Source organism: Eubalaena glacialis, chromosome 19 (assembly GCF_028564815.1).
Source record: "Eubalaena glacialis isolate mEubGla1 chromosome 19, mEubGla1.1.hap2.+ XY, whole genome shotgun sequence".
Lineage (NCBI taxonomy): Eukaryota > Metazoa > Chordata > Mammalia > Artiodactyla > Balaenidae > Eubalaena > Eubalaena glacialis.
In genome coordinates, this window is record NC_083734.1 from 12,548,195 (window position 1) to 12,569,452 (window position 21,258).

A 21,258-nucleotide genomic window follows, 5' to 3' on the forward strand; every position below is an offset into this window, starting at 1 on the left:
AAAAATTAACACAAATCAAGAACGTTTTAAAACAAAAATGGCAGTTATAAAGAGCCATACAGCTTATAAAGCTCACCCAAATCAATAAGAAGAGGCTGAATCACTTAATGTAAAAAAGGGCAAAAAATACAAATAGGTAATGCATGTAGGAAGTATAAATTATCAGTTGTCAGCGGGAAAAGGATAACACCCAAGGCTGTGGAGAAATAGATACCTACAGTGTTTCTGGGACTATAAATTGAATTGAACTTTTGGTAGATGATATGCATGTTCCTTTGACTCACAATTCAACTTACAGGAGCTTAGGTTCTAGGTATGCTTCCACAGATGTACAGGACAGTACAAAAAATTTTATGGCAGTATTATAAACGAATGAAGAGGGGGAGAAAGTATCTAATGTTCATACCATACTTAAGTGACTAAGGTATAAAATGATATGATCTTACTTTCTGTACTATGTGGTAGTATACTTAAAATCTGAAAGAATATAGAGCTAGTTATTAATAATGGTTATTTTTGAAGGATGAGGAGGTAGAGTGACTGCTTACAATTTATTTTCTTGTGTTACTTTAGAATAAATGGCTTTTTTGATAATTTAAAGAAAAAGTTAAAAAGAAACCAAGCACTTAGTAATAACCATCACCTACGTTTGATGAACATCATTCCAGATATTTTTAATGCATATATAATGAATGTAGAAATAGGGAGTTATAATATGCATGCCATTTATAAATTTTTAATTAAATTGGTTGCATTTGACTGAAAAAAAGAAACTAAGATACTATTACAAACATGATTGATGTTTGTTACTACAAGAAGGAATGAATTCCTAAAATAGTCCTAAAGCCGAGGGAAGAAAATTACAAAAACCTCTAAATAGTTTTGAGTCTCTTTTAGTACAACTATTGACGTATTGATAAACCAGGATAAGGGAATAAACACATGCATAAATTCTTTCTTCCCTTTCTTCCTTTCTCCTGACTACCTACCTACCTATCTATTTTTATTTTATTTTATGTTATTTATTTTTTGGTTAGACCTATTTTAACATTATCAGGATTTATAATTTTTTTTTTTTTTTTTGGCTGTGTTGGGTCTTCATTGCTGTGCGCGGGCTTTCTTTAGTTGCAGCGAGCGGGTGCTACTCTTCGTTACGGTGCGTGGGCTTCTCATTGCGGTGGCTTCTCTTGTTGTGGAGCACGGGCTCTAGGCGCCCAGGCTTAAGTAGTTGTGGCTCGTGGGCTCTAGAGCGCAGGCTCAGTAGTTGTGGCGCACGGGCTTAGTTGCTCCGTGGCATGTAGGATCTTCCCGGACCAGGGCTCAAAGCCATGTCCCCTGCATTGGCAGGCAGATTATTAACCACTGCGCCACCAGGGAAGCCCTATAATATGTTTTTAAAAGCTTATAACCATTCATGGTTGTTTAGTTTTAGTCATGTATTTAAACGGTCAGTAAGTACATTGGTCTTTTCACCTTAGTTTTTCTATTACAGCATTCTTTATTTTAATTTCCCAGCAGTTATTTCAAGAAGTGAAATAACTTATTAAGCCCTTAAGTTCACAATACTTGTGAGAGCTTAATGCCATCCTGTTTCTACCCCTTCTTTATGTTTCACATTTTTTGTATCACACTTTTCCTCAGAATTCTGTGATTATTCATTCAGTATTCCTGAATTCCCTGTTGTGGAAGAATCTTGAGGCCAACCAGATTCTACCTACCCGCCTACATTTGACTTGATTTTTTTCTGTCTGGATGCTCATGATACTGTTTTGCTTTAAAGCTCAGTACCTCTCATTTGACAGATGTTTTGGTGGTGTTTATTTTGTACCAGTTTTTTTGTGGGTTGTAGAGTATGTTTTCAGCCTGCATATTTAGTTATTTATTATAGGAGAGTTTCATATATCTATTTATGACATTTTAATATTATAATCTCTTCAAGAGTATCAATTTAACTTTAAGTATATCTCCTTAATCTATTAGCTTTACTCTGTTCAACATGTAATTGTTTACCTTTTCATTTAAGGTATATTTCTTTTTTGGGGGCGGGAGATGCTGCTGCCCTCCCAGGGACTATGGTGGGTGGGGGTGGAGCAGCAGGTGTGCCTCATCTTTGTTTCTGGGAACTCTCTCAGTTCTGGCTTCTGACACTGGGATCCTTATAGGCAGCAGCTTTTAAAAAAAATATTTTTAAAGATTTATTGTTTATTTATTTCACTTATTTTTTGGATGCGTTGGGTCTTAGTTGCAGCACGCGGGATCTTTGCGGCGCGCGGGCTCTTTGTTGTGATGCGTGGGTTTTCTCTTCTCTAGCTGTGGCACACGGGCTCTAGAGCGCAGACTCATTAGTTGTGGCGCACGGGCTTAGTTGCCCCGCAGCATGTGGGATCTTAGTTCCCTGACCAGGGTTCGAACCCGAGTCCCCCTGCATTGTAAGGTGGATTCTTTACCACGGGGCCACCAGGGAAGTCCCATTTAATGTGTATTTCTTAAAGTTATGACCATGATTTGTTTTTACTTGTTTTTTATCCCCACCCCCCCCAATTTTTAAATTTCTAAAATGACTGTAATCCCTGTCTTTGTTCTTTTCTAAACTCTTATAGTTTGCCTTTCAGGTCTCTGTTCCTTTATAATATCTTCTTTCATGTTTCTGTAATTTCTTTGAGGCTGTTTTTCTAAGGTCTTCCTGGGTTTTGATGTGTAGTATTAGGTGGTTGCAGAGGGCTTGAAGTGAATTGGAATGGAGATTCGAGAACCTCATCATTGTGTTAGGGGAATTTTGATGGTGACGCTGTTCATGCAAGTGATTATAACAGGGGATGGTAAGGAGATGTAGACTTCACTTTGAGGTTGCTGAAACCTGGAGAAATACAAAAGAAAGCACATTCCAGGGACTTCCCTGGTGGTCCAGTGGTTAGGACTCTGCGCTTTCACTGCTATGACCAGGGTTCAATCCCTGGTCGGAGAACTAAGATCCTACAAGCTGTGTGACATGCCTCCCCCCCACCCCCCACCGCTCCCCGCAAGAAAAAGAAAGAAAAAAAAAGCACATTCCATGTATTGATACATGAAGCAGAGCAACTTACCTAGTTTTATACAAAACAAATAGATAAGGAGATAAGAGCTATTAGAATTGTTAATTTGAGTAGTACTTAAGAAAATCAGCATGGAGTGAAGTGGTTAATGATTCTCACCCTCAGCAGTTGGTGGCAGAGTGAATAGATTACCCCATTCATCTGCCTTTGGGGGTGATCTGCCTTTGGGGGTGATCATACCCTGCCAGCCCTGCTGAGAACCAATTGTAGCCCCTGTGTAATGTGGTTGAGGGTAAAGGAAAGCTAGGAACCACTGCTATACAGTATTAGAGGGGAAACTGACTAGAGACCAACAGGGACATAAGCTTAAAAATACGACTCTTTGAATGGAGAAAAGGGTACTCTTAGTTGGAAGCGACAGGAATTGAACTAGAATAAGTTTAGACAAAAAAGGAAAAATGACCCTTAACCAAATTTATGGAAGAGGGCAGGTACCAGGTTTAAGGAACTAGAATTCTGTTAGGACCTCTCTTCTTGTTGCTTACTTTTGTTTATTTGACTTCATTTTGGCTTCATTTTCACATATCTGTTTTCTCCTTGAGATTTGAGCTGTGGCTATTGGCAGCTCTCAGGCTCCCCCATGGATTGGGGCTCCGTTTGTTTAATTCTGATTTTAAAAATTCTCAGCGAGGGCTTCCCTGGTGGCGCAGTGGTTGAGAATCTGCCTGCCAATGCAGGGGACGTGGGTTCGAGCCCTGGTCTGGGAAGATCCCACATGCCGCGGAGCAACTAGGCCCGTGAGCCACAATTACTGAGCCTGCGCGTCTGGAGCCTGTGCTCGGCAACGAGAGGCCACGATAGTGAGAGGCCCGCGCACCGCGATGAAGAGTGGCCCCCGCACCGCGATGAAGAGTGGCCCCCGCTTGCCACAACTAGAGAAAGCCCTCGCACAGAAACGAAGACCCAACACAGCCATACATACATATATACATACATAAAAAGAATGTAAGCAGACAAGAATAGCATTAAAAAAAAAAAAAAATCCTCAGCGAGATCTCATTCTTTTGGCTTGTCAGGTATTCATTCACTCATTTTTATGGCCCTGGGGTATGGGGTACAGAATAAACAACACCAAAACAAGCAGTTCAGTGTGATGTTCAGGGGTGGATAGTATTTCCAAAAAGAAGTATTTAAGGTATGGCTTGTTCTTGAGATTCTAAAGAACATTGTATTCATTTTATTTTATTTTATTTTATTTTAAATTTATTTATTTATTTTTGGCTGCATTGGGTCTTCATTGCTGCATGCAGGCTTCCTCTAGTTGCGGCGTGCCGGGGCCAATCTTAATTGCGGTGCGCGGGCTTCTCATTGCCGTGGCTTCTCTTGTTGCAGAGCACGGGCTCTAGGCACGTGGGCTTCAGTAGTGTGGCGTGCGGACTCAGTAGTTGTGGCTCTCGGGCTCTAGAGCGCAGGCTCAGTAGTTGTGGCGCATGGGCTTAGTTGCTCCGCAGCATGTGGGATCCTCCCCGACCAGGGCTCAAACCCTTGTCCCCTGCATTGGCAGGCGGATTCCCAACCACCGCGCCACCAGGGAAGTCCCTGTATTCATTTTATAGCCTGTAGTCTAATGAGCAATTTCAAAGGAGGAAAATGGACAATTGACATTTATTGTACTCTAAGATGGACAGTGTTTTGCATATTACAGTATTGCTCATCTGTCCTGCAACACTGCCATGGGTTTTTTACTGTGCTTTACAGATGAAGAAAGTGACACTCAAAAAAAGAGAAATTACTTGTTTAAGATGCTAAGGGTAGTGAGAGAGGTTGGCATTCAAACCCAGGTTTGACTGACATAATACCATACTCTGTGCCAAACTATGGCCCATATTTTCTCTTGTGAGATGAAATTCACAAGTGTTGTGTCCGCCCCCCTCCCCCCCACGCATCGTGTCTTTATCAAATTATTTCTAAAAAATAAGTGAGAAGTTTATATAAAACCGTAGACTATAGTGTCAAGGTGTAACATTTTATGTACTGTGGGGAATTCCTGCCACAGCAAATCTTGTCAGAGATACGAGCTACTGCTGCTGTATTTAAGCACAAGCAACAACATACTCAGGACTTACTGTTGAAGAGCCCTTAGGTAGTAAGTGTTTGAAGAGGATGTAAGCAAGGTGAAACATTGCAGGCAGCAGAACTTCCTTAAGTGCTATTTTAGGAATGTGGTCTGGAATTCTGCCAAGCAAATCCTTTCAGAAGCATGTTGGCAAAATCTTTGCAAGATACGATCTCTGACCTCTTCTGCTTGTCTGTTCCATATTCCTTATGTTTTAGAAGCACAGTGAAAGAAATTCATCTAGGTTGAAAATGTTTTGGATTAGGAAGTCAGCTAGCCCTACCTAGCCCTGGCTTATGACATAGTGTAAAGAAAAAATTTCTGATTTTAAGCAAACTTACAAAGTTTACCAGAAATCTGTAATGGTGATTTAATTGATGCATTTTAAAAAACTTTAGAGGAAATATGAACAAACCTTTGGTTGTTTGCTGATACATCACTTTTTTCAATATTCATTAGTTAATGGACGTTTGCAAGACAGGAATATTTTCCCAGTTAATTTTGGTGACTTGGTTTCTGGCGATGTGTGTTTTAAAGTAATATGGCAATTTATTCCTCTGATAATAAGGTCAAAATTATTTTGACAAACCATCTCAATACTTAGGAAGAGTAATTAGATAGTGTCTGGATAAAAGTTCTATCTGAGATTTCAGCAGTTCAAAATGAAGCCAGCATAAAAATAGTCACTTTACAGAAATGCACCTTACAGCCAGCTGTGTGTTACATAAATAAGCTTGACAGGAATGCACATTCCCCAGAGCAGGAGACTACAACCACTGAGACATAAAGGAACATCATTTCTAGACTATAAATAACAGTTTGTTTTTAGCTTTGTAGCTGTTAGACTTAGTCAACTCTTGGTCTTGGCAAAGTGTATTTACAGTTAAAGTAGCTTATTTTCTTAATAGCCAAGTATAAAATGACATACTTGGGTCTTTGAATGTTGTTATTTTGAGACACCTTGTATTTTTGCTAAGGCTCAGTGAAGGTTTATTTTCACATGATCAACAAAATATTGTAAACCATTATTTTAGACTACATTAAAACTGGTGGGTTTTTTTTTTGCATTTAAAAAAACTTTCATGGAGAAAAAAATTTAAACATATAATAATACCAAAGTAGACTGACTGTACAGTCATGTACCCCATGTGCTCACCTAGCCTCAACAGTTATTAGGTCACAACCACTCTTGATTGATCTGTCTCTGCCCCGTCCCTTGTGATTTTGAAGCACATCCCAAACATCATCATCGTTTGTCTGTAAATATTTCAGTAACTCTAAAGATTCATGTATCTCTAAAAAAAAAAGGGACTAAAAAACCAACACATTATCATTACCACGCTTGAAAAAATTAACAATAATTTAATACTGTTAGATCTAGTCAGCCTCTAAATTTGTGCACATGTCATACATTATTTAAAAGTTTGAATTCAGTCCGCTCTGTTGTTTCCTGTTGCAGTATATTTATTGAGGATTCTAGGCCTTGCTTTTTAGAATTTTCCAAAGTATAGATTTTGCTAATTGTGTCCCGGGAATGTTCTTAAACATATTTCTCTGTATTTTCTATAAATTGGTAATTGTGTCTAGGGGTCCTGGTGAGATCAGGTGAGATCACTTCGTAAGTGGTGGTTTATTTATCAGGAGACGTTAATGTCTGGTTGTCCTTTCTAAAATGCCTAGGTTAAAATGAAAAAATGGCAATGTTTCAATAATTTTTCTTTTTTTTTTAACATCTTTATTGGAGTGTAATTGCTTTACAATGTTGTGTTAGTTTCTGCTGTATAACAAAGTGAATCAACTATATGTATACCTATATCCCCATATCCCCTCCCTCTTGAGCCTCCCTCCCATAATTTTTCATTTTTTAACTGCACCATTTCTATAGAGAGATAACTCATTTGATCAAATAGTAGTTACTGTTTGATTTCCTGACAATACCGTTTGTATAGAAAAGGAAGAATAAATCTTGATTCTTTTGCCTTTTTTTAAAAAAATTCATTTTCAAAATAACAAAATGGTTTATTAGCACCCTGTAATGGGACCAATTAGTTTGTTGTTTTTTAAGTCACTGTTTTTAAACTCATGGGTTGAAACATATGTTTCAATCCTTTGTGGTTATTAACTGTTGATACTCAAATTGTCCCATATTGAGCCAGTGGGAATCTCTTCAAGTTGGCTGAGTACTTTTAACAAGACGATAGTATTATTTGATAGCTTCCTTTTTATCTGGTATGAGATGATCCTAGAACATTTCCTACCCCAGACCTGGAATCAGCCATTTTTCTGAAGAGCCCTGCTCCCGTTAAGTATAACTCATATTTGGAGACCATGTTCTGGGCACTAGGGATGCTCATTGCTACAGAGTTGTCATTTTTCTCGACCTTTTTAGTGGACAGAGCTCAGCATTTTTAAAGCTGTATCGTGAATTCACATCGATACTTCTGATTCAGATTCAGGACTGTAGAGTTTTTACTTTTCATATGTGCTCCCCATTCTCTTTTAGTCTTATTCTTAAATAATGACTCTATCATAGCAAGCCTGCTCATGCATTATTTTCCATTACTTATACCTATCTAAGTCATTATTCTCAAGGACATTACCTTGTCCTTGATTTCTTTTTTAATTCATGGTTTGTAGACCATTTTGGCCCACAGTGATTTCCAGATTCACAGCATGCATACATAACTTTCATTTAACAATCACTGGCACTTTGGGATTTACTGAGTTTTAAAAATTGAATTATTATATACACAAAGAAAAATGTATAAATATTATGTACAGCATGCCATTACTAGCATCCCAGAAGTCTCTTTCATTCTTCATCCCATATACCACTCTCATTCACCACTCTGAAAGAAAAAGAAGAAAAGGTGATATTGTTCTGATTTCTAATATTATTGATTAGTTTTGTGTGCTTTAGAACTTTAAAATTTTGTTTTAGCATTTGTGATATGAGGGAAAGAAAGCTCTTTCTAGCTCTTTCCAACTCTACTTGTGTCCAGGTAGCATTCAGAAAAAATGTATCTTTATCTTTGTCACATTCAAAACTTCTCTGTAATACCTTAGGAATCTAAGAAGAAATCCAAGCATAGGCACTTCTTGGTTTAAATATTTATCTTAAGTAGGCTAGATTTTTGTGTTTGTTAGCAGTTTCCATTTTCCCCCATTATGTCTTTACCCTTTGCATGTTTACTTTCTTTTGATTTACAGTAACTTTATTTATATTAGGGATATTAGACTTTTACCTATTGTGCTGCAAATATTCTCTCCCAGTCTCTCATTTGTATTTAAACTTTATTGTTGTAGTGGATTTAAAATATGTTGTGTAGTATAATCTGACTGTTGAGTTTTGTGTTCTGCTTAGGAAGGCCACCTCCACCCAAGAGTATGTTAAAAAATAAATCAGCATTTTTTTACAGCTAAATTTTATTGTTTGTTTATATTTGGATTCAAATACAGTATGAGGTATCTCTATTAACATTTAAATGCGATAGGATGTTTAAACATCTTTCGTTGCCCTTTCCCTTTAAAAAAAAAAACCTCGAATTTCATCTACTTATGGCTACTACACTTTTCCATCACAAACTTCTAGAAAAAGTTTCCACCTGTATTTTTCTGCTTCACCTTCTTTTTGTCAATTCAGTGTTGCTGGCATGGCCTGTCTCTGCCTTACCATTGCACTGAAACTAAATACTTAGGCCTAAGGCAGCCTTGCCCTTCTTTTTTTTTTTTTTTTATAAATTTATTTATTTATTTATTTTCATTTTTTGCTGTGTTGGGTCTTCGTTTCTGTGCGAGGGCTTTCTCTAGTTGCGGCAAGTGGGGGCCACTCTTCATCGCGGTACGCGGGCCTCTCACTATCGTGGCCTCTCTTGTTGTGGAGCACAAGCTCCAGATGCGCAGGCTCAGTAATTGTGGCTCACAGGCCTAGTTGCTCCGCGGCACGTGGGATCTTCCCAGACCAGGGCTCGAACCTGTGTCCCCTGCATTGGCAGGCAGATTCTCAACCACTGCACCACCAGGGAAGCCCAGCCTTGCCCTTCTTTTAACTGAACCCAGTAGACTGAATTTAGACCCCCTCTTTCCTGAGCAGCATGTAATTATCGTTGTTGGTAACTTTCTCCTTGGAATGCATCTACTTTGGCTTCTTTGATCTAGCTTTTTCCTGGTTTTCTTCCTACTTCTGTCACTTTAGTAGCCACTTCTTTTCTTTAATCCGCCCAATATTGGTATTCTCTAGAATTCCTTCAGTTAGATTCTCTGCAGTTCACACTTCAGTCTCTTCCTTGGGTGATGCCATCAACTACTCTTATGGTTTCAATTATCAGCAATATTCTGATAACCCCAAGTCTATCTTTAGCTCAAATTTCTTTTTAAAACAATGTATTTAACGGTACTGATGAACCTAGTGGCAGGGCAGGAATAAAGACGCAGACGTAGAGAACGTACTTGAGGACACGGTGGGGGAGGGGGAAGCTGGAATGAAGTAAGAGAGTGGCATGGACATATATACACTACCAAATGTAAAATAGCTAGTGGGAAGCAGCTGCATAGCACAGGGAGATCAGCTCGGTGCTTTGTGACCACCTAGAGGGGTGGGATAGGGAGGGTGGGAGGGAGACACAAGAGGGAGGGGATATGGGGATATATGTATACATAAAGCTGATTCACTTTGTTGTACAGCAGAAACTAACACAACATTGTAAAGCAATTATACTCCAGTAAAGATATTAAAAAAACCCCAAAACAATGTGTTTATGCCCCATAGGTACTTAAAACCAAACCTATCATTATTTCTTTCCCTCACCCCTAAAATCAGCACATCTTTATTATAATTCCCACTTCAGAGAAAAAAACAGACTCCTACCCAGTTGCCCTATGTAGAAACCTATTTATCATTTTTAAAAATTGAGTTGAAATTCAGATAACATAAAACTAACCATTTTTTTTTAAAACTAGCCATGTTAAAGTGTACAGTTCAGTGGTATGTAGTGTATTCACAATGTTGTGCAACCACCATCTCTCTTCAGTTTCAAAACATTTTCATCACCCCACCAAAAACTCCCATACTCATTTATCATACTCTATCTCCATCCCATCCCACCCCCCAACCCTCACCCCCCATTTTGCTTTCTGTCTCTGGATTTGTGGATATAAAAGGAGTCATACAATATGTTACCTTATGTGTCTGGTTTCTTTCACTTAGCCTGATGTTTTTGAGGTTCATCTAAGTTGTAGCATGTATCAGCACTTAAATTCCTTTTTAATGGCTGAATAATATTCCATTGTATGTATATATCATAATTTGTTCATTCATTGATGGGCATTTGGGTTGTTTCCACTTTTTGACTGTTATGGATAATGCTGCAGTATAAACATTTGGGTACAAATTCCTATGTGGGTAGATGTTTTCATTTCTCTTGGGTGTATACCTAGGAGTGTAATTACTGGGGTATATGGTAACTCTATGTTTATAAACTTTTTGAGGAAATGTGTGTCAATTTTGGCTTATTATCTAAAACCTCCCACATCACCAAGCTTGGTTGATTGATTCTATCTCCTGTGTATCCCTGTTTATTATTCCCACTACCATATACTAAAGGTACACTTTTCAGGATTACTTTAGTAACTTCCTTTCTGGTTCCTTTGTCATCACATGGCCTTACTCTTTCACATACTTTTTTTCACATATCTTTCACATACTGAGAGATTGGTTTTTGAAAATGTAAATCTCATGAGGTCACCTCATTGTTTTAAAAACAAAACAAAACAAAAACAAACTCTTCAAAGGCTCATCATTTCTCTCTGGATAAAGTCTAAACTAACATGGCTTCTAAAGGCTCTTTGCGGTCCTTCTGACATGCTTCAGCTGTATGGCACCCCCCCGCCCCCCGTATGCTGATCTCCATATTTCAAGTTTTTGTATATGTTCCTCTGTCTAAGGCTTGCACCTTCTCCACCAAAATCCTTTGTCTTATTTCAGATGTCTCTTCTCTTTTTAGACGCCTTTCTGTCTCTTCATGATTATAATGTGCCCTTCTTTGTGCCCCTCCAAATTCTTGTACTAATGTTGGAGCAGTTAATTGCCTGTTTACTTCTGTGGGAATCAGGAGCTGATAGTTAAGTGCCAAGTGATGCAGTACAGACTAAAAGTATGATTAATAGGAATTTATCAGAAGTCAAAAGAAGATTATTTGGTAAGTTATTTAGGGAAGGCCCCATGGAGGAATTGGACCTTGAAGGAATCATGAAGGTACGGTAATGATCTGCCACTGATAGGTAGATTAAGCCTGTTAAATATCCATGGATCTAGGCTGTGAGGATCCACGCTAGAGGCAAAAGCCATGACAAAACTGAGATAGATGGACATCTTGCAGCATTACTTTTGCATTACTTAATGAAACAAGCAATGGACACAATCACTCCTGTAGAAGAAAAGTGTGGAAAGAATGTGCAAAAGATTTTTAAAGAACTTATGGTGTATTGACAAAAGTGAGAAGGAATAATTTACTTTATGGAAAGTGTAAGGAAGTTTTCAAGGGTAATTTTGACCATGTATGCTAATTTAAGAATTTACCCACCGACATTTATAAAATTCCACTGGACTTCTGATGTAAAATGCAACAATTAGGTGATTTCTAGATAAATTATAGAATCTTCCATAAGACTCTTGCATATAGTGTTGGAGAAAATGGTCTAAGTAATATACCAGTGTTTGTCTAGAGAAAGGTTAGAGATGAGATAACTCAGTGTAGAATTTACCTGCCCAGATTGTAGTTGTCTATGCTCCACTCTGTCCCTCAGTTGACAGGAAAAGTGGGACTTTCAGATCTTTTCCAGTATGTCTGCAGCATATTGGCACTCAGTAAATGTTTGCATTCATAAACAAAATAACAAGATTGAAATACAATTTCTTTGCATTTTCAGTATTTAAAAGATGTCTTAGAATAGCTGTTTAAAAGTAAAAATGCATTTCTTGTGTTTCAAAACACAGTACTGATTTAAAATTATTTATAAAAATCTGTTTTGCCAGTTAGGCAAAAATACTAGACTTATAAATAAAAAAAAAAATCTCCCCTCAAATTTTGAGAAAAGAAGCCATTCATGTTTAAATATAAATAAACTTTCACTTTTGGCGCTCTCTGTGTTTCACTGGCATGTTGGAATGTTAAATCTGTTGAAATAACCACCTCTGATTCCTCAAAAAATTAATATTTTCTTCTCAGTTACTAACACACTTTGTTCAGTCTTTATAGCACCCTGAGTTGTATTATACTTACTTATCATGAGACTGAGCTCCTTGAGGATGATGGCAGGAATCATATGAGAATTACAAACCTGTTCAGCCTCCCAGCAAGCCCTCTCTCAATTGGTCTCCTGTGCGCTTTGTCCCACTTCTCAATTTGAGCCAACCAGTGCCCCTTGTTGGTGATTCATATATTTATACACACACACACAATCGTGACTGTGGTGATGGCTTCACAGCTGTATACATATATCAACATGTAAAACAATTATGTAATTTAAATATGTGCAACTTACCGAATGTCAATTATATCTCATTAAAGCTGTTTAAAAAATCCTGACATGACGCTCACCATGGATGGGTCATTACTTTATTAAGCTCTGTGTCTCTAGGAACTGTTTCTCACCTGGCTCCTCTAAGGTGCCCTCATGGCCTGTGTCTCCACCACCTCACTAGTTCTTTGCCTCTGTTCTCGTCCCCAGCCCCCATCATTCTCTGTCCGTGCTCTGGAAGAGGAAAATCTCATGTTGCTACTGCCGTTCCTGTAGGCTCCAGCTATTATTCTTAAGCTACTCCTGGGTGCTGGAAACTCTGGTCGGCAAGGGATTCAACACACATAGGCAGGATGGATGGAGCCTCTGCTCTCTCTGTGCTCAGAGTCTGATGGGCCACACATGAACACCAACTGTAGTTTTATATCCCCAAGAATACAGAGGACTTACTCATGTAGACATATAGTTATTAGTATAAATGAAGGTTGGTTAAGCAGCAAATTCCAATGAAAAGGTATCAGACACTCTGTTGGTGTTTCTGCATATGTATCCTAAAGACCACAGCATAAGAATTACCAGAAATATTGGTTTGATTTCCCTCTGAACCAGAATCTCTAGGGGGTGGGTCTGACACCTGCATTTTATTTTATTTAATTTATTTTTTATTTAAAAAAAATGTTTATTTATTTATTTGGCTGTTCTGGGTCTTAGTTGCGACATGCAGGATCTAGTTCCCTGACCAGGGATCAAACCCGGGCCCCCTGCACTGGGAGTGTGGAGTCTTAACCACTGGACCACCAGGGAAGTCCTGACACCTGCATTTTAATAAGCTCTCTGTATGGCTATACCTATATACCACTAGAGAGCTACTAGAATGGTAAGAACCTAGCTGGAAACCAGGGTAGAAGTAAAAGGGCACAGTAGAAGTTGATCTTCTGGATAGTTTGCTTTACCCATTGCTTCTTTGTGTTATAGAAATGGAAATGTTTTGGACATCAGGTAGCATTTTGCTAATGGATCCAGGTGTGTTCATTTAACAGGTTAGAATTTATAACATGTATATTCAAGTTCTGTAATGAATGTTGGGTGAACATTATTTACTTAAAATTTTTGGTAAACATTTTCTTTTTCCACAGAACTCAACAAAAACCCAGTGGAAGGCTTTTCAGCAGGTTTAATAGATGACAATGATCTCTATCGATGGGAAGTCCTTATTATTGGTCCTCCAGATACGCTTTAGTAAGTATAATGGAACTAACATCTAAGTGGAGCTCTTTTAGTAATTGAAATATAAACTATTTTGACAAACTGAAGTTTCCCAGTTTATAAAAGTGATAAAGTTAATCACTTTCAATTAATCACTATTAACTGATGTAAAGATACACAACAGAATGTGGTGTAATCAAAGAGCAATAGAAAAAGATGGAATTTCTTAAATATGTTATGTAATACATTTTTAGATTGAAAGACCACAGTCTGATTTTCTGTTCTGTGTGTTTGCAGACCAACTTAAACTTGCTAATATTTAATGTTCTGTGAGATGGATCATGACTATCTGATGTTAGTGACTAGCACAAGTCTCACACTTTTCATAGAAGTTGAGTATTGAAAAAAAATGCAGCAACCTTCTCAAAGCCATACAACTGAAGGACAGCAGGGACTTTCTTGGGGAGTATACTTGGTCACTCAACTGTGGTCCTTGATGGTACTAAGCAGCAAGGATTTGGATACATCAAACATTTTTTGTGACGGTGAAATAGTTTTATTTTAGATGTTCTGAGATGGTAACTCCTTTGTCTCCCGTTCGCCAACACCTTGATGTAAGAGAAAATCCAGAGCTAGTTCTATACCAGAGCAAACTGGTATATGACATATAGAGTTGAGCTGTAGTATTGATTTGGGGGTTTTCTGAGGTCTGAAAAAAATGATTTGTGTTTTGTCACAACTATTCCCAATTCAAAATTTTTGCTGATTTCCTAGTGGTATGTTTGCATTGGTAATTGTTTTTTTTAATGGTATTAGTTTTATTTATTTATTTTAAAATATTTATTTGTTTATTTGGTTGCACCAGGTCTTAGTTGCGGCTCGCAGGCTCCTTAGTTGTGGCATGTGAACTCTTAGTTGTGGCATGCATGTGGGATCCAGTTCCCTGACCAGGATTGAACCCGGGCCCCCTGCATTGGGAGCTCGGAGTCTTATCCACTGTGCCACCAGGGAAGTCCCTGCATTGGTAATTGTTGCAAACTAAAATAACACAATTTAGTCATTCTACAATGTTAGTTTAGTAAATAACAGTAGCCAATGAAAGCCATCATAGAGGTATTCCTCCACAACCTTAATATTATTTATTTGAAAGCAAATTTCTTACCAAATTTTGCACACAAAAATCATACATACAGCCTGGCCTATGAGCCTGATGAGGTTCTGGTCTTCTAGGTTTTTAAATCAAAACATATTGCGTGAAGGTATACTCAAGGGAGATACAGCAACATTCCAGTGACAGAATCTTGTTAATCTTAAAGTTGATATGTGATAACAAGAGAAATTCTTCTAACCTAATGTCTGTGTAGAAGATTACTTAGGCATCCAGGTTTGACCTCGATCTCTAAGGACCTTGCAGAATTCTTACACTATTTTCGTGCGATGGTGACAAGCATCTCTAAATATTATCAGCTGGTCCATATATATGTTGTGTCCCTTCAGCTTCACCAAAGAGAGACACTTTAATACTCATTGCACTAATTAACAGGCCATTCTTGCCGCCAATAAAAATCTATTTCTGGCCTTTCGTATACATTTAAAAAGTGCTGGCTGTTGATCTGAGGTGTGGACAGCAGAAGCATTTGTGGCAGCTCCTCTGGAGTTGCTGACGAGACAACCGGCTGCCACTTCTGCACTGTCCCTTCCTGATGAGAGCACTGGCTGCACCTGGGCTGCAGTTTAACCTCAGTGCCACACGTACTTTGAACATCCTGTGAGTAATGAAACCTTAATGCAATTGACAGACCTTATAATAATCATCCAAAATTACTTTGGTATGATTGCTTTTTATTAATGACCTTTTCTAAAATTCATGTGCTGATAGTTATAAAATTGTTTTTAAAGCCCTCAAAAAAGAGGTTTACGATTTATTGAGTTTAGGCCGTCCCTTTTAGCGACTTCCTACTTAGAATGGTTGCAAAAATAAAGCAGTATACTGGCATTTACATTACTCATTCATTTAGTTTCCAAATGTTTTTTCAGCACTCTTATGCTAGATGCTAGGAACATGATCTTGAATTAGCTAATAGTCACTGCTCCCAAAGAGGTTACAGTTTAGTCGGCAAGACAGCTCATTGCATAGTTATTTAATACACTTTGAGGACAGCCATGATGGAGGGAGGCATTAGGTGCTGTGAGAACTCGTTGGTAGCATGGCAGGTTTTGAGTGTGTCAGGGAATTTTTCCCAGAGGAAGAGATGTCTAAAGTGGGAACTGAAGAGTTAGTAACTGTAATAGTTAGTAGGCTTTTGGCTACAAGCAACAGAAATCGGATTTTAGCTGGCTTAGAAAATAAGGAATTTTAAAAAAAAATAAAGTTATTTATTTTTGGCTGCATTGGGTCTTCGTTGCTGCATGCGGGCTTTCTCTAGTTGCAGCGAGTGGGGGCTACTCTTCCTTGCGGTGCGCGGGCTTCGCATTGTGGTGGCTTCTCTTGTTTTGGAGCACGGGCTCTTGGCGCGCCGGCTTCAGTAGTTGTGGCACGCGGGCTCAGTAGTTGTGGCACGCGGGCTCAGTAGTTGTGGCTCGCGGGCTCTAGAGCGCAGGCTCAATAGTTGTGACGCACGGGCTTAGTTGCTCTGCGGCATGTGGGATTTTCCCGGACCAGGGCTTGAACCCGTGTCCCCTGCATTGGCAGGCAGATTCCTAACTGCTGTGCCACCAGGGAAGCCCCCTCTTGAGGCTTTCTTTCTATGAAAAACATTCTGAAACTGGTGTGACATGCCTGCTATTTTCAGACTAATGATTATCAAGTAGTGTGGCTGGCCGCCCATATCCACGGCAAGAAAAATGTCAGGTAGGATGGCAGTAGGTTTTTAAAGAAACCTTAGGAGACATGGGTAGCACCATGTAATCATAAATCTTATAAATTTGTATGAGGGAATGGTGAATGTGTACCTTTCCTGTATCTCTTATTCTCTTTTTCATCACTAATGGCTAGTGTGCTCAAGAAGTATGCTTTATTTTGTTTCCTACCTCTGGCAATGATGTGAAGAATTTGGAGAATCTTAAGATTATATGTATTTTGTAGTATTGCCTTACCTTGAGGGGGTATAGAAAATGAAGAGGTGGCTAACTAAACTCTCTGATTAATATTCTTTTACACTAACAAAAGTCTTCCACAGTTCTGTTTAAAACTTAGAGGCGCAAGCCATATATTCTGTAATGAAATTTTGGAGGGAATGAACCTACCTGCATGGCTTAGAAATTGATTGATCAATGGCAGTGCCGTGCCACTTATCATTTAGTGCTTAAGAACGTGAGTTTTGGAGACTGTCTTTGTTAGCTCCCTGAGTCTACCACTGTTATCGTGTAACTTTAAACAGTTATTTAAACTTTGTCTTGTTTCATTTCTAGGGTAAAACCCAATGCCTAGAAAGAGTTCAGAATGTTCAACATTCTGTTGTTTGTAATAGCAAAAGAAATCGGAAGCAAACATTTTGATTGTAATAGAAAAATTGTGGCAGGTAAAAATAAATAAACAGGAGACCGATAGTAACAGGAATACATAAAAGAACAGTGTTGAGCAAAATTTCAGATGGCAGCATATGGTATATCATTTAAATAAGTAAATATGGCAGAATGATAGGATCTGACAAAGTAGAATGATAGGATCTGATACTTGTAAGATTTTTATAATTTTAATACAAAAACAGTAAGGGAAGTCTAATAGAAGAAACTTGAACTAGGCCTAGATTTCTCAACCTTTTCAAATGTGAAACTATTGGTTTCATACCTCTTTTTAACATCATGCTAGTAATTATACTATTAATATCTGTGAAGAGAATGTATAATGGGAGGGAAGGTATTTTTAATTCATTGATGCTTTTCGTAAACTTTCATTTTGTTCATCATAGTAGCATCTTTATATATTTGAAAAATAGTGAATATGTGACATTTTAATATTTAGTTTACTATGTTTTGTACTCTTTGAGTGTTTTGAGTTTTTTGCTAACTTGGCTGTTCTCTGTTCACTAGAAGTTTGTGCCCACAAGTTGGGACTACTGAACTAGGCTTTTAAAAATAACAAGTAGGATTTTCACAGGTATTAGAGAAGTTAAAGATATTCTACCTGTAGGAAAAAAACTGTAAGGAACTGCATGATTAGTTTAGAATGGGTGAGGACATTGCAGACAGAGTTAAAATTGTGTACTTTAAACTTTTAAGGATAGTCCTATTAAAATTTAAAGATTGAAAATAATTTAATAGACTAAGGCAATTTTTCATGATAGGAATTCCAGTCAGCTAATGTAAAGCTTTTTTTTTTTTTAATTTATTTTATTTATTTATTTTTGGCTGTGTTAGTTCTTTGTGGCGCCGGCTTTCTCTAGTTGCAGCGAGTGGAGGCTACTCTTCGTTGCAGTGCGCGGGCTTCTCATTGCAGTGGCTTCTCTTGTGGAGCACGGGTTCTAGGCGCGCGGGCTTCAGTAGTTGTGGCTCGCGGGCTCAGTAGTTGTGGCTCACGGGCTCTAGAAGGCAGGCTCGGTAGTTGTGGCACACGGGCTTAGTTGTTCTGTGGCATGTGGGATCTTCACGGACCAGGGCTCGAACCCGTGTCCCCTGCATTGGCAGGCGGATTCTTAACCACTACGCCACCAGGGAAGCCCCTAATATAAAGCTTTTAAGTAGATCTGATATCAGTCAGAACTCAGGGACCCAGGAAAGCTAACTTAGTATCAGGGAATAGTCTTACCAGTGGGATAAAGTACATGGGCTTTGTGGTAGCTGTTTTGATGTTCTTTTACATAGATTCTTGGCTATTTTCTGTATTTGTGGCTTTCAAAGTGTTTTTGTTTTTGTTTTTTTTTAAACCACAACCCATAATCAGAAATATTTTACATCATGACCCAGTGTATACTTAATACACTTTAATGAATAGAAAGAAACATGCATGTAGATTTTATAACTGAAACTACTTGTGATAAGCGCCCATGTTTTTTTATTCTATTTTTATTTGTTTATAAAGAAAACTGGTTAGTGACTCACTTAATTAGCTTTGCAGCCCCAGTTTGAAAAACTAGTTCATAGAATTAATATGTCCTAAGGCCAGTTTTGGCACTAATTTATCCAGTTGGGGTAATATAGTCCGAGAAGGTAGACTTATCTCTTAACAGTGTAATGCGCTCTTTACAACTGCTGTTCTAGTCTCCATTTCCCTCAAGTCTTCATGTTTTTTCCCTTCAATAGATAGTCTCATAGATTATGAAAATTAAGACCATAAGGCAGGCATAAAATTTGTCAGCTTTCTTCCTTTTTACCCCTGGATATCTGTACTACATTCAGTCTGTTTTCTTCCTGTGCAAAAGGAAAGGATATTCTTTCTTTTTCTTGGTAAGCCCTTTACTACCCTTATTTTCTTTCTTCTAATTTCTCAGTTACTCTGTTTTGAGGTTTTTAAAATCGAGGTTACTTTTTATACTCGGAATCTAGTGGCCTTTCCTAAGTATTCAGAAGTATTTGGTGTTAATGATCTACCTTTCTTTGTTTAACTCCCTTCTCCCCTCATCTTGCTTTTATGATTAGAAAAAGGCAATAAGAATTAATACTTGCTTGTGGTTAAAAATTCATGGTATATCAAAATGTACAAAGCAGAAAGTAAAAAAATCTCATAATCTTGTGCTTCAGAGTTAATTAACCATTATTATTATATATTGGTGTCATGTTTCCAGACATTTTTCTATTTGTATACAAACATACCCTCACTTTTTCTTCGTAAAGGCAAATGGGCTTATTCTATAGATTAAAAAAAAAAAATTTAACAATAGATTGCTCATATCATTCCAGTGTTTATTACTGGTATTTTTCTTGATATTTTCCTCTGACTCTAGAATGGTAAGTGCCATAAATCAGTGATCACTAATGTCTTGTTCCCTGTTGTATTCTTTTACATACAACAGTGCCTCCCATAGGTAGATAATCATTCTATTTGTTTAATGAATGAAAACCATTTTAATGAGCTGAGGATTTCATTTCTCGCTGATCTGAAACAAACACAGTCAGATGACCCTGCTCTGATGGAGTGTACATCTTACAATAAGAGAATCAGAGGTGTGAATTGCTTTTGCAATAAAGAAATGAAAAGAGGTCCATGTGATAGAGGGACACAGTGGCTAGTTAAGATTGGGTAGTCAAGTAAAGTCACTCTCAAGAGGTAACATTTAAGCTGAGTTCTGAATATGACAAGGGGAGAACAGTGTTTCAAACAAAGGAAACAGCTACTACCAAGGACACAAGTCAGGAACTTTGTCATTTTTGCCCCATAAGGCTGACTTTTTTTCATTGGTTTTCTTTAACATTGACTTACGTTGTTCTGACAGTTGTTCAGGAACAGTTCCTAAGTAAATGACAGTGCTCTGCACTGCCTTAACACAACAGTCACAGCCACATGTGCCTATTAGAATTAAACAAGATTAAAAATTCTGTTCCTCAGTTGTACTAGCCATATTATTGATACAAGTGGTTGGTGGCTAACATATTGGCCAGCATAACTATAGACCATCTCTAGTGTGTGAAAGTTCTGTTGCACAGCCCTACTTTGGAAAGTCACCAGATTATAAACTCCCTGAGAGACTTTATGCTTTGTTCACTGCTGTACTCCCAGTGTCTGACACGTAAAGACTGGATAAATATTTGTTAAATGATAAGATGAATAAATGGATGGATGGATTGAAGGTCAGCACAACTGTTCCCAGAGAGGGAATAAGAAAATGCATAAGCTCTCAGATGAGAAAAAGCTTGTTGTGTTTGAAGAACAGAAAGAAGACTGGCTGGAACGAGAGAGAAGAGTGGAAGATTGAGATCAACGTAGAGAAATTGGCAACTTGACCCTGATAGGCAATATTAAACTTAACTTTTAAATTTTGTTTTAAGTGCAGTGGGAAAAGATTAAAAGGTTTGTAGCACAGCAGTCATGTAATCTGATCTGGATGCCTTTTTTTAAAGCTGTTTCTTTCATTTTACTTTTTTTTGAGAGTTTATTAAGGTGGTAGGCATGACAGTTTATTAAACTGGATATTTGAGTAAAGTAAACTGCTTGAAATCCAGATTATTTATTTTGTTTATAGTGTTAGCACTAGCATCCCTGTTTTATGTTTGTTTTAATAATTTTCTTATTTATAAGCAGGAACTTAAAGGCAAGAACTTGTTTTTGTTTTTGTATTTCCAGTGAAGGTGGTGTTTTTAAGGCTCATCTCACTTTCCCAAAAGATTATCCCCTTCGGCCTCCTAAAATGAAATTCATTACAGAAATCTGGCACCCAAATGGTAAGTTTATCTAGTTTTACTTTTACATTTGCAAGTATGATGGCCTGTCATTGAAGTTTTCAAGGTCAA

At 37.9% G+C, this 21,258-nt stretch overlaps 1 protein-coding gene across 1 annotated transcript in view; it reads left to right on the top strand.

The window, feature by feature from the left end:
• The window catches only part of UBE2G1 (ubiquitin conjugating enzyme E2 G1), a 95,761-nt gene that overhangs the window by 53,121 nt on the left and 21,382 nt on the right, over positions 1-21,258 (top strand). The window contains exons 3-4 of the mRNA XM_061176867.1: positions 13,803-13,905; positions 21,092-21,189. Coding sequence (XP_061032850.1) covers positions 13,803-13,905; positions 21,092-21,189 — 201 coding nt within the window. The remainder of the gene's footprint in view (positions 1-13,802; positions 13,906-21,091; positions 21,190-21,258) is intronic.